This window comes from Bufo gargarizans, chromosome 6 (assembly GCF_014858855.1).
Source record: "Bufo gargarizans isolate SCDJY-AF-19 chromosome 6, ASM1485885v1, whole genome shotgun sequence".
In the NCBI taxonomy this organism is placed as follows: domain Eukaryota; kingdom Metazoa; phylum Chordata; class Amphibia; order Anura; family Bufonidae; genus Bufo; species Bufo gargarizans.
This window is the reverse complement of record NC_058085.1, coordinates 138,242,697-138,257,121: the sequence shown is the minus strand read 5'-3', so window position 1 is coordinate 138,257,121 and position 14,425 is coordinate 138,242,697. Positions and strand designations below refer to the sequence as shown.

At 41.2% G+C, this 14,425-nt stretch overlaps 1 protein-coding gene across 1 annotated transcript in view; it reads left to right on the top strand.

The window, feature by feature from the left end:
• Positions 1-14,096, top strand: part of KCNH6 (potassium voltage-gated channel subfamily H member 6) — a 269,607-nt gene extending 255,511 nt beyond the window's left edge. Inside the window, exons 8-15 of the mRNA XM_044296338.1 lie at positions 769-816; positions 8,563-8,815; positions 8,964-9,157; positions 9,330-9,429; positions 9,552-9,842; positions 12,144-12,324; positions 12,420-12,618; positions 12,725-14,096. Of these exons, the coding sequence (XP_044152273.1) occupies positions 769-816; positions 8,563-8,815; positions 8,964-9,157; positions 9,330-9,429; positions 9,552-9,842; positions 12,144-12,324; positions 12,420-12,618; positions 12,725-12,994 (1,536 nt within the window). The 3' untranslated portion in view covers positions 12,995-14,096. The remainder of the gene's footprint in view (positions 1-768; positions 817-8,562; positions 8,816-8,963; positions 9,158-9,329; positions 9,430-9,551; positions 9,843-12,143; positions 12,325-12,419; positions 12,619-12,724) is intronic.
• Positions 14,097-14,425: the final 329 nt, after the last annotated feature.

The following is a 14,425-nucleotide window of genomic DNA, read 5'->3' as shown; positions in this document are numbered from 1 at the left end:
ACATGCGATGATTAAAATGTGCAGGATTTCAGGGCCAGGCATTCAAACAGTGAAGATTCCTGGCCTAGTCAATCAGGCCTTCAGGAAGCTGGCGATGAGAGAGAGGAGGAAATAAAGCAGTGCTCTGAGGGACTAGGCCAGCTCCTTGGTATTCTGAGTATGAAGTATGAATTTCACTGTAACGGTACATCCGCTTGCAGCCATAGAGGGCTCATTTAGTTCACATGATCAACCCTTCCAGGCAGTATTTCTGGTTTTATGGGGTTGATCATGGTGACAGATGCTCTTTAAAAACCCTCCCTAGATATAATTTTTATATTTAACCCCTTGGCCAAGTTGTTAAGCTGCTTCTTCTGTTTGGGCTGTCATCCAGCTTTTCTAGCGTTCTGTACAGCAAGGTAAAAATCTGGTGTACAGTTTTAGTCCATAACTCAACAGATTAGCAATCCCAGAGTGTGGAAGAGCTGGTGACAAACCCTTTAGACATTGTAGTTAGAGCATATTGATGGCAATCAGATTTCCCCAAAACTGATGAGACCAAGAACAGAAAAAGTATAGAATACTTAACAACTTGACTTTTCTGTGATTATTGGATTTTGGTATTTTAGAAGGTGTGAGAGCGAAAGGGATCCTGTGTGCGTGCTGTGATCTTGTCTTTACAGGATTCCTGTGTTCATTGAATCCATACAGTTTGCCTAGGATTATATTGGGATGGTGTTGGATGTTGTACTCTGCCAGGGCCTCATGGTTTCTCTTCCCTTTGAAAAGGCTAATATTCATCCCGCGGCTGGATCTCAAGCAAAGATCATCTGCCAGGCAAGGGCATACATTTTCCTTCCTGCTCAGTCAGCTGGTAGCATGGAACCGCGGTGCATCTGATGTGATGGCGCAGGATTGGTGACTTATTGACAGCGAGGTCTTACACTGAGCATTTAGGCTAGGTCATTCCACTGCTGCAGGCTTATAGCTGTCCATGACATAACATACACTGCCACTGACATACATAACCATTCAAAATACAGGCTTATGCCTGACTGGAAGATCAGCCTCAATCAAATAAGCCAATAAAAAATATACTTTATTAATTCAACTTTAAAAATCCAAAGAAATTTGTATGTGGGTCAAAACAGTGCTCTTTAAAGGCTATCTACACCTTCGTCAACAATTTTTTTATGAATGCATTTTACTCATTTTGAGCTAAAAATATTTTTTTCATTTTGTCTTTATTAAAAATATTCAGCCATTCTGTCACAAAGGATTAACTGTTTGTCTAGCTGTGTGAATCCTACTTTCACTTTGTGTCATTCATCAAATAAACCTTATCTTTAAATTACAAAAAAAAAAGGCCTTAAACACTTATTTAAGTCACATTTCTATCAGTAAGATAAAAACTGAGCTATAATGAGTGTTTATAAGGTCAGAAATCAGAGATAAGGAGCCCGTCAGCTGAGCAGCCTGACGGGGAAACAGTAAAAAATACAGAGCCTGCTACTAGAGAATCTCAACGCTGCACAGAGAAAGGGGCTCAACATTTTTAATAAAGACCAATTTAAAAAAATTAATTTTAGCTCAAAATGATTGCAATTCAATAATAAAAAATTGCCCCAAAGGTGTACATAGTCTTAAAAAACACGTGCCCTTCAGCTTTATTATCGAATAGTATATTCTTAGTAATTGAAGTGGTATCTATCACCATTCTGTATTCTGTTGATCTTGTCTAAACCAGGGCTCCTGATCCCCTGTTTACAACTTTATAGTAGAGGGCATGCATGCATGCAAATAAAATGGTTGCTAATGTTTCGCTGCCAGAGCAGCATCATCAGGGCACTATGGACAACAGCATGTTTGGCACAAAAGTGCCAGACCATGCCCATTATCTTACACAAACAAAGGATGAACTGAGACTAAACGGGTTTAGTAGCGAAATATAAATATACTTTATTGAATAATTCTCATAAAAATATATAAGTATGATGTAATACATCAGATAAAAAAAGTGGACTACACCTGAGGGGACATTACACAATAAACCAATAGGTAGAGGACAAAAAAGGCAACCACAATTGGCTAGAATATATACCAAGTACACTGATATGTAAAAATATCACATAAATATCACAGGTATCTAGATCATATCAAAGTGCAAGTGCATATCTCTATAAATACATACACAGAAAGTGACTATCGATATCATATAAATATCACACATATCCAGATATCAAAGTACAAGTACATATCTCTATAAGTGCGCAGAGACCAACTATCAATAACCTAAAAATGGAGACGTAAATGAAGGTATATAATATATATATATATATATATATATGTATAAAGATCGGTCACTTAAATAAATCTTTATACATTTCATTTACGTCTCCATTTTTAGGTTATTGATAGTTGGTCTCTGCGCACTTATAGAGATATGTACTTGTACTTTGATATCTGGATAGTTGTGATATTTATATGATATCGATAGTCACTTTCTGTGTATGTATTTATAGAGATATGCACTTTGATATGATCTAGATACCTGTGATATGTATGTGATATTTTTACATATCAGTGTACTTGGTATATATTCTAGCCAATTGTGGTTGCCTTTTTTGTCCTCTACCTATTGGTTTATTGTGTCATGTCCCCACAGGTGCAGTCCACTTTTTTATCTGATGTATTACATATATTTTGAATTATATTGATATTATTGATGTGGCCTAATAGCACTTAGTTCCTTATTTCAAGATGTGCCTTTGTTCCAGCAATAGATGTTTTTATCCTCTGAAAATCCAGTTTATTTGGTATGCAAATGAGCCAGTAAGGTGCCCAGAGGGGCGTCACTCTTGCAGGAAGGAGCCCAGACACGCCCCCTGCCACAATGTGTCCACCCTCAAAAGACTTAAAACCCCACCCCCAGATCCCACTAATCCACGCCCCTGATCTGGTTAGGTCACGCCCCCTCCCACTCCTGAGCCGACGTGGATTGAAAAAATGAAGGTAAAAATTAACTTCTGTCAGCTGCAGGCCCTGCAGGAAGGAGCCCAGACAAGTTAAAAATCAACTTCTAGGTTGCGCTAAGCCACGCCCCTGATCTGGTTAGGCCACGCTGCCTCCACGCCAACAGGGATAGGGATTTAAAAAATAAAGGTAAAAATCAACTTCAGAGGTGGGAGGGAGGGTGACTTTCTCCCTGCAGCTCACAGACAGTACAGTGCTGCTGTCTTAGAGTGAGCTGATCCAGTAAAGGCCACTGTTAAGGGGGCGGGCCCCTGTGGAGGTCACTGTCAAGGGTGTGGTATGCTGTGAAAGTCACTGTTAAAGGGAAGGCTGCTGTAAAGGTCAAAGTTAAGGGGGTGGGCTGCTGTGGAGGTCCAATTTTAAGGGATGGGGCACTGTGGGGGGGTCAGTGTTAAGGGGTGGGGGGCTGTGGAGGTCCAATTTTAAGGGACGGGGCACTGTGGGGGGTTCAGTGTTAAGGGGTGGGGGGCTGTGGAGGTCACTGTTTTGGGGGCAGGATGCTGTAGATATCGCTGTTATAGTGGATAGTGTTTATCATTTAACGACACACACAAACATGAAATGAAATAGATTAAATATACCCGAGCGAAGCCGGGTCCTTCAGCTAGTAAGTTATAAACAGTGGATTGGGAGCCCTAGTTTAGACTAGATCAATAGAATACAGAATAGCATTAGCTACCACTTCAATTACTAAGAATATACTACTCGATAATAAAGCTGAGGAATGCATGTGTTTTTAAAGAGCACTGTTTTGACCCACATACACATTTCCTTTGATTTTAAAAGTTGAATTATTAAAGTATATCAACACAATTGGAAATGCAGTAAATGCTACATGTTAATGATTAGCATAAGATATTAATTATCTCCAAGTCATAAAAGATCATAGAACATACAGCCAGTGATCAGATACCTGTCTATAAGTGAAACACAATGCAGACATCATGAACTTAGGGCCCTGTGGCGAGCACCGATCAAACAACATAGCATGTCAATCGATGCCCGTTTTGGGACCCTTGGGTTGTGGCCACCTGGAGCGGCTGTGCTGCAGAATGGACACGGTCTCGTCTGCATCATATTAACCAATATTTGGTCTTCATTGTTAATGGCCACATGGTTTTAACAATGAAGAGCAAATAAACATTACGTTTATAATTACTAAATGCGATGCAACTGTGTCTCGGTCGCATCGCAACCATGGCACGGCTGTTCCATGTGTACGAGGGCAGATGAATTCCTGAAGGAACAACCACATGAACGACTGGAGTTGATGTGCCCATTTGTTCACATTAATGTCGGCAGCACAGCCCAACACAGGGCGATAAATAAGATGTATGGCCACGGCCCATCTCCTGCTAAACCATAACCTTACCTTCTAAGCCCAAGCCTCTTGGGCAAGCTAAGTGCAGTGCATTTTTCTAAAAGAATGTGCCAAATTTTGTCTTGTTTTATGACATGGCCTAGGCACAATCACATTAGTAAATGTGGGCCAATCTATTTATCTATCTCCTATCTATGGATCTCAGAACTATCATCTATTGGTCTGATAACTATACTGTCTAATATCTATCATCTATCCAGGGATGCTCAACCTGCAGCCCTCCAGCTGTTGTAAAACTACAACTCCCATCATGCCCTGCTGTAGGCTGATAGCTGTAGGCTGTCTGGGAATGCTGGGAGTTGTAGTTTTGCAACAGCTGGAGGGCCGCAGGTTGCGCATCCCTGATCTATCTAATTTCTTTCTATGTACAATATCTATCCATCTAAAACCTATTATCTTATATATATATCTGTTAATCTATCCATCTTATATTTATCTATGGATCTATCAATCTATCTATGTCATAATTATCTATCTATCTCATGTTTATTTATGGATCTGTGCCAGTTTCTATGCAGACAGAAATATGTCTAAGGCCAGGCTGACACTTGATGATTCTAGGAGGACTCGGTTATTATGATGATGACGAGGCAGGATTGTAGTGTTACAGACACCCCTTTTTCTATAGGGCCACACACAGTGATACAGCTATTGATTAGCCATTATCAGTATTAGATAACAGTTACTGCAGGTTATTTAGATGCAGCAAGGATTGATAGATGCTATTGAAAGTAAATTCACTCTCTTCCTTATCAGCATCAGCATTTTACACATCTTGTGCTGCAAACAGACGGTCTGATGTACAAATTAAAAAGGGTTTTCCAACATTTCAATACTGATGACCTTTCTTCTTGATAGGTCATCAGTATCTGATCGTCTGGAGTCTGACACACGGGACCCCCGCCCATCAGATGTTTGAGAAGGTACCGGTGCTCCTATGGGCAACGCGGCCTTCTCCGTGCTTACCAAGCACAGTGTGGTACATTGTATAGCGGCTGTGCTTGGTATCGCGCTTAGCCCCATTCACTTCTATGGGGCTGAGCTGCGCCTCGGCCACGTGACCAATGAACGAGTCATCATCAATGGCCTAGGAAAAGCTAAGAGAAGGCTGTGGCGCTACTGCCAGCACCGCTGCCTTCTCAAACAGCTGATTGGTGGGGGCCCTGGACCCCCATCGATCAGATACTGATGACCTATCCAGAGGATTAAAATATCAGAAAACGAATGTAATGCATTTTAAGATATTTTTCTGTGTTCATTGTATTTGTAAAAAGTGCTACAACCCAGTTTACTCCAATATTTGCTCAGCAAACTTCAATCAAGTATCCCCAAGGCTATTGTCGGTGGTTCATAAAATAGTTTTTTTGGGCCCCCCATAACATAGCCAGCAACAGGGTACCCAGAACATTTTCCAGCCACACTGTCCCTATAAACTTACTTACCACAAAATCTGAGGATATTTGGCAGTTACAATTCCCCCAATACAACACTGACTACATATGTCCCAGAGAATTTACGGCTCCCATAGAATTGCCAGACACAAGTCCCCAGTACAGTGCCAGCTACAATGTGCCCAGAGCACTGCCATTTACAATGTCCAAGTTCAACATGGGCTAGAGTGTTCCCAGAAGATTGCCAGCTGCAATGCCCCACACATAACATCATCTTCACTATCCAAAGAACATTTTCAACCACAATGCTCCCCATACATTGCCAGCCACTATGTTCCCAGCGCACTGCCAGCCACAGACTTACCTGTTTCCAAGACTAATATGCCACAGAGTGAAAACCTACCTCTGCCACACTTCTGCGCCACCCACTCCTGTTCTGGCCGGAGTTACTGCAAAATGACCATGAGTAAAGTAGGAAGTTGTGGCACACCACTCTGCGTACCTTCCAGGCAATGTGGATTTAGAACCTATATACAGAATAATGGGTGTTATAAACATCTTTATAACATTATCTAGGGATACTTCGTGCTTGGATGTGGTATCATGGTAAAATAAATCTTTGGAAAATTCAGCCCGCACAACCCCTAGCAGGTGCAGATTGCTATGGCGAAATAGAGATATAAATGTAAAAACACAAAATGCAATTGCACACTGCAACCAGCACTCTGCCCTGCCTTTATGCTGGATGTTGAATAAGGCATTGGTGTACATTTTGGCCAAAGCATAATAAGCCACTCACCACGTCAAGGTCGCCTTCATGAGTGGTCCCTAACACTAGTTCCTACCTTTTATGGGCCATGATAGCCACATAAAGTCCAGGGAGCGCAGGCACAGCATGCACGCCAAGCACACTCTGCTTTTAACCCCGTCCGGTGCCATTACAGCTTTCATCGGATCAAGGGATGCAAGTACTCACATGCATGCTGAGCCCACTATATACCCGCATTACTGTATCATCCGAATAGATAGATGATTACAGAATTAGGATTGAGATCCTCTAATACCTATACCACGATGCAGACAAATGCATGAAACTGCTATATGAGAAACTTCTCTTTACCCGTTTAAAAATCCCGTCTGAAAATGTTAAGCCATGAAGGCTGGCGTTCAGCAAGTAGCGGGTTAACAGAACAGGATGAAGTCCCATTTTCTCAGCCATCAGGTTTAACAACCTCCTGAAAAGTTGAGTCCGTCATAAAGACTTGGGTCTGTTCATCATCAGTCAGTGGTTATTATAAATGAATGACCCTTAGGATTATGTGATACTCAGCAATATACTAGTTGAAGAGACAGGGGTTTTCCTTGAGCCCGGGGGTCTCATATAGAGATATTAGACAATCAATGAGATCAGTAAAGAACACATAATATCACGGTGGTTGTAGATCCTGAGTATCGCACCTTTTATACTGTTCAGGTCATGAGATGCAGGGGGTAATTGCTTCCTAGCAAACTCTTCCCAGGACATGGATCCATGTCGACGATAAAATGTTATTTTTTTTCTTTGTTTTTTACAGATCCAAGCAATCTATCACCAAAAGACAAGGTGCCTTCATGGGTTTTGATTCTTGATAACTGTGCTAAAAACAGTTCTCAAAGACCAAGACACTTTCTACCAGTCATTTCCCAGTATTGATATGTAGACTCAAATGTGTGGTCAAGTTCTAATTATGCATTTCTTCAAATCCTTGTCTACATCTCCTCCAGCCATCAATATTTCACGCCAAGCCCCATGTCTACATCTCATTGTTCCAATACATCTATCTCTTCCCATAGTCTCTGTATAATTATATACATCAGATTTCATCTTTACATTGCCACTAATATATGTCCCTATTTTCCTTCTATTTACTGTATATTACATATCTGAGACCCGCACATATTATAACCATACATTTTCTTTTTCCACTTATCTTCCATCCATCCATCTATTTTTCATCTTATTTACAATTACCTAAATCCCATATGCTGCAGTTCTGTGCATCATCCTATTATTATGTTGTTCCTTAAAGGGGTTGTCCACTTTGGTCAATCCATACTTGATAGATAGACAATAAGCTGATCACAAAGTGTCCTACATTTGCGACCCCCAGTGATCAGCTGTCATCTATGAGAAAACCTAGCAGTAAGTGTTCAACTTCCTGAAGAGCCACCATTGAGGAAACTGAGCATTACACAGTGCCCATTGAAACCAATGTGTTATCTCTATAATGCAGGAGAGGACAGGTCCAGAGCGAGAGACGCTCTTCGTAACCATTCTCCACTCTGGGCAAGAGATGAGGAACCGGAACAGGGAACCCCCCTCTATTAACAGAGAATTCTCTAATAGGGTATATCAAAACTTATTCTCTAATCTAGTCAACCCCTTTAGGATGTACAAAACATCCTTTAATGTCTATAAAACTGTGCACAGGCATTTCTCAGTCCCTTTATCTGACTATTATGCTGTCATTGTCCCTGTTCTGTTGAATACGTATATATATAGGTATATATAAATATGTATATATATAGGTATATAAAACAAAAAACATCTAGATGGCTTTCACTAGTCCTTATAAAAGTGGCCAAAACCAGCACCCATTCTCTCCAAATGTTGCCCTCCTATTTCAATAACCCAGTGTCCTCTTTATTAAAATCTGCATATTTCTTCTCGTCTAATACTCCATTAACACTTCTCATGCCTTCATTAAACCTCTTTCCCTCCATCTTTGTACTGTACAGGTGCTGAAAGGATTCCCGGAGTGCCTACAGGCGGACATATGCTTGCATCTTAATCGCACACTGCTTCAAAATTGCAAGGCCTTCAGGGGAGCAACCAAAGGATGCTTGAGGGCACTGGCCATGAAGTTCAAGACTACACATGCTCCACCGGGGGATACCCTGGTTCACTACGGGGATGTGCTCACCACCCTCTACTTCATCTCTCGTGGATCAATTGAGATACTCAGGGAGGACATTGTGGTGGCTATTTTGGGTAATAATGTACATTTATCTTCTTGAGAACAGTTTCACTAAGTCATATTGAATGTCATATACTGTTGCTGTATTGTTTACACATACAGACATCTTGCCATATGTGTATTTTTGACTTACAAATCATAGATATGTCTATGTTTTTTCAGGAAAAAATGACATTTTCGGTGAGCCCATCAGCCTGTATGCCCGTCCTGGAAAGTCAAATGCAGATGTGAGGGCTCTGACTTATTGTGACCTTCACAAGATCCAAAGAGAAGACCTTCTAGAAGTACTGGACATGTATCCAACATTCTCTGACTGCTTCTGGAGCAACCTTGAGATCACTTTCAACCTAAGAGATGTAAGTAGGCAACATAATGGGTAGAATATTGAAGAATGAGAGTGTACAGCATTAGTTTTCATGTAGCCTATGGCTGGCATATGAGCAAAAGAGGATATTTAGCTTCAAGTCTGTGGAGGACTAGTGTTGTCCACGTTTATAACCTGATGTTTTTATCCCCCACCCACATCAGGCAGATAGTATTCCTCGTTCCCCTGGGAGCGCAGAGTATAACTGCAGTTACCGTAATCCACGCAGATCTAAACAATCAGGACGTCGCCGGAAGAAACATGGTAAGTCAATATTGTAGGGCCTTGGGAAACAATGAGTATATACCATACTTGCTATGTCTATTATACAATGTGTACTTTAAATCCATGTTCTATAAAAAAATCTCATTAACTTCCATATTAAGTGGATGGCATAGATGATATCAATTCAGATGCCGAACAGTATCACACCTACTCTGAGCTGACCAATCTCCAGCGGCCGCTGAGTAGAGAACAATGGGATGAAATGGCGAGCAGCACTACTCCATGCTCCCAGACCAGCGATGATGAAACCAAACCGCTAAACTCAGGCCGTATGGACAGGCTACCTGCAGACAAGCAAGAATTCATTCCAGCTGTGGTGAACTTGGTGACAGCCAACATCAGCAGCCACGAAGGAGGCAGGAAGGTGTTGGAGACAGTGGAGACGTATTCAGGTGACTGATACAAGACATACTATACAAATGTAGAAAAAAGAGAGGGGAAAAAATCCCGGAAAAAGAGCGTTAGTCTTAGACTTCCCTTGGACGGTATATCCAAAGGTGGTCTTTTTAAAAACAACCGGGCGCCCCCAGGAAGGAGAAAGAAACCACTAGTGAATAAGTACGTATGTGGTGAGAGGCTTCAAGGAGTGGCTGAATTTACAACAATAATAGCTGTACACAGTAGTGATAAAGCAAAGGGAAAAAAACAGAGAACCCAGCCACAATGAGGGCGCCAATCACCTGTGTAAAGTGAAGTGCGGTATAAGGAGGCAGAATACATATTATAATAATGTTAAGAGTACGTTTTTAGAATGTATATGGTCCGTGAACAATAGGACGGCCGTGTGCTATATAGAGGAACAGTCTGTATGTATCAACAAATAGTTAATAGTGGTTTCAGACCTCAGTATATATTCTGCTATATACTGAGGTCTGAACCCAGTATTAACTATTTGTTGATACATACAGACTGTTCCTCTATATAGCACACGGCAGTCCTATTGTTGACGGACCATATACAGTCCTGATCAAAAGTTTAAGACCATTTGAAAAATCATATTTTACATTGTTGGATCTTAACAAAGTTCCAAGTAGAGCTTCAACATGCAACAAGAAGAAATTGAGTGAGACAAAACATTTTTTGAGCATTCAATTAATTGAAAATAATGATTAAACTGAAACAGGCTGTTTTTAAGCTGATCCAAATTTTAGAACCACATGCCTTTAAAAGGCCAAATCTGTGCAAAGATGTGGATTCATTGTAATTTTCTGTCAGGTAGTCACACGTTGTGATGGCAAAGGCAAAAAAAACTCTCCCTTTTTAAATGTGGTCGAGTTGTTGAACTACATAAGCAGGGTCTCTCACAGCGCGCCATCGCTGCTGAGGTGGGACGCAGTAAGACAGTCATTTGGAATTTCTTAAATGATCCTGAGGGTTATGGAACAAAAAAGTCAAATGGAAGACCCAAAAAAAATTCATCAGCACTGAGCCGGAGGATCTGAGACTGCATCTGAGACTGAAGGGCTTCAAAAACAAAAAACGTCTTCAAAGACCTCGTCTCCTTGAACGCCACAGAACTGCTCGTTTGGACTTTGCAAGAGAGCACCAAACATGGAACATTCAAAGGTGGAAGAAAGTTTTATTCTCTGAGGAGAATTTTTTTTACCTTGATGGTCCTGATGGTTTTCAACGTTACTGGCATGACAAGCAGATCCCACCTGAGATGTTTTCTACGCGCCGCAGTGGAGGGGGCGCCATAATGGTCTGGGGTGCTTTTTCCTTCAGTGGAACAATGGAGCTTCAGGAAGTGCAGGAGCGTCAAACGGCCGCTGGTTATGTCCAGATTTTGCAGAGAGCATTCCTCATGACTGAGGGCCCTCGTCTGTGTGGTAACGACTGGGTTTTTAAACAGGACAATGCTACAGTACACAATGCCCACAGGACAAGGGACTGCGTGTTCTCCTGAACTAAATCCAATTGAGAACCTTTGGGGATGGATGGCAAGGGAAGTTTACAAAAATGAACAACAGTTCCAGACACTCCCATTTCTTCTTGTTGCATGTTGAAGCTCTACTTGGAACCTTGTTAAGATCCAGCCATGCTAAATATGATTTACATTTTTCAAGTGGTCTTAAACTTTTGATCAGGACTGTACATTCTAAAAACTTACTCTAAACGTTATTATATTTATTCTGCCTCCTTATACTGCACTTTGTCACTGGTGACCCAAACACTTGCGAAGCTGTGGTCTCACATGGGCGCTAGTACCTGAGGAGGCCCAGCAACTTCTCTGCTACATAGGAGGAGAACTATTGCCAAAAATTCTGAATATCCAAGTTCTGCCCCTGCATAGTGAGACCATGTTCACACTGCAGATCTTCCCTGTGGACTATGGTGTGTTTTTAGCACCAAAATCCATGCAGAATCTGCTCTCAATGTGCCTCCTATTTTTTCACTCGGAAATCCACTCTGTATTTCATATGGAGTTTTTATTTCTCCGAGCATTGATTCAAAATCAATGTGCCGTGAAAACAAGCAACAGATTGATTCTTGGTGTAGATTCCCTGTGAAAATTTTGATGTGGATTGTGTGCCGACATTTTTAGTGTGCTAACACAACCGTGTGAACATACCCTTAGATTACAGTATTCAAAACATAATATATTCAAATAACTAATCTTACATGGATCTACCATACTTTCTTTATTCTTTATATCTTTTCTGTATCTAAATATATTCAAATTTCCCTATTAGCTTCTCCTATTGAGGTTCCGAATTTGTTCAGTTTCTGGGGGGAAAGACGGTCAGCTGCATGTCCAGAAGCCTCAGAACATATTTCTATAGTGCACAATTCCCTGGATCCACCACTTAGTCCTGATGATCAACCAGGAGAGGTGGAGTCACGACTGGAGCTCCTCCAGGCTCAGTTGGAAAGGTATGAGCAAGCCACTAGAATGTAAGTTATGCTTCATTTAACCTGGTAAAATCCTCAAGTGTATGATTGTAATGGTGTCACCTGTTTTCTTCCAGGTTGGAGTCCAGGATGTCTTCAGATATCAACATAATCCTACAGTTACTGCAGAGACAACTCTCTCAGATCCCTCCTGCCTATAGCCCCATCTCTCCCAGTTCCCACACTCTAGGACTCTATCACTCAGCAACCAAGAGTCTGGAGCCTATACAGAGCAACACGTCCCTTCCTACGGACTCTCCCCTCTCTCCTCTTCAGGTTAGTGAACTATGTTCATGCAGCATGGGCAGGGCATCAGAGCCCTCCATGTATTTTATAGCCATCTATTTCCAGTGTTAAGATTTTTTTCTGTTTCCTCTCACAGAGTCCAGGACTGACTGACTACAATGATTTAGAACCTCTTAACCTTAAACCTAATGTTCTGCATCTCAGTCCTAGTCTCCAAGAACCCCTTGGTATGATACCAGGACCTGGATATCCTCAGACCCATCCTATTCCACCTCCTGAACCCCCCTCCCATGCAATCTTAGGGAGCTTCCGCTTTCCATCTCTCCCTGATCATTTGGAGTGCCCTTCTCCACCGGACCTGGAATTTCAAAGACACTTTTCAGACCCTGTTCTCCCAGGGAGTTAGAGCCATGGAGAAGGATATGGAAGATTACCCGTTTTCTTTACATGGTTGAGGAGGGGAGAAAGATGTTTTAGCCTGTGTTCCCCCTCCTTTATATGCATAGAATAGATTTTTGTGGGCCATTTCTACTGGAAGAAGAGGTAAAATTAAAGTGCACTTCCAAGAAGTCAGACTCTTCAAGGTGGTGGCACTGCTCTTACTACAAAGTGGGTCTCCGTTTCTTGACATCTCATAATTCTTAACAATACTATGTGCTAGTGAGATTCTCATCTACTAAGGAAAAGACAAAGAGATGGAGAGTGACGCCAGCAGAGACTGTAAGCAAACCTACCTGAGAATGTGAGCGGCACACAGCAGGCACAAATCTGAAGAAATTATTAGCTCTTCTATCAGGGAACATAGCAGGGCATGCAATCCTATGACCATGATTCGATAGGCAGATGAATTTTAGGAAGGAGATTATAATTGTTGGGGTCTAAGAGACAAAGTTACACTAATAATACAATGAAGCAATGTATTCTTCAATGGCTTCACAGACTTACATATTTAATATTGTCATATAGAGCAGCAGATCTGACTTAGCACCACGATATATTGATCCCTGTTCTGGAATATATTACTGCTCATCATTCATTCAAGACATACAGTACTGTAATTTACTTATAAACATGAGTGTCGGTACATATACTGCAAAATGTGGTAGGATCTTGGCAGCTCAGTTATCCCTTATGCACTCTGTTTCCCCGCTCCTGTTTTGCAATTTTGTCATGGTCAACTTCCGCTTATGTTCAACTGCTGGTGACTGAATTTTGCACATAATAACTATATATTTGAAAAAGCCATAAAATTAGGGCATGATACTGTTATAAGGCTGTTCAGTTTCCCATCCCTTTAGTAGACGTAGAGTAGCAATATAGAATACAAAAATATTAGACATTCTGCACTTCAGTATGGCAAGAATCTACAGAATTTCACAGGTCAAGTCTTCCATCTCTGACTTTTGAGCTCCTCATCATTCCCACCAAAATTCCCAACGCTTTTGAGGTGCAGTATTCACAAGCATGGCTGGTGTTCTTTGGGAAAAACTCTACAACGGATGGGCGATACTGTCTCCAGTTACCAGATTTCTCTATATTCCTATATAAAACTAGTGATTTCTGTATATTCCTATATAAAACTAGTGATCTGCAAATCTAGAGAACATACATCTATATATATATATATATATATATATATATATATATATATTTGTTCAAATGCCATAATCTAAAAGTTTACAGATGATTGTAGAGTTTACCAAAAGCTTAAAGTGATAGTTGTATAGGCATAATTGGCTGCCAGAAACTATGCAGTGTACGGAGCTGGAAGCAGGAGGCCCTGTACAACTCCTAGTGGGCATGCTGGGGTACTGCAGTGCAGCTCCTATTTGGAGCT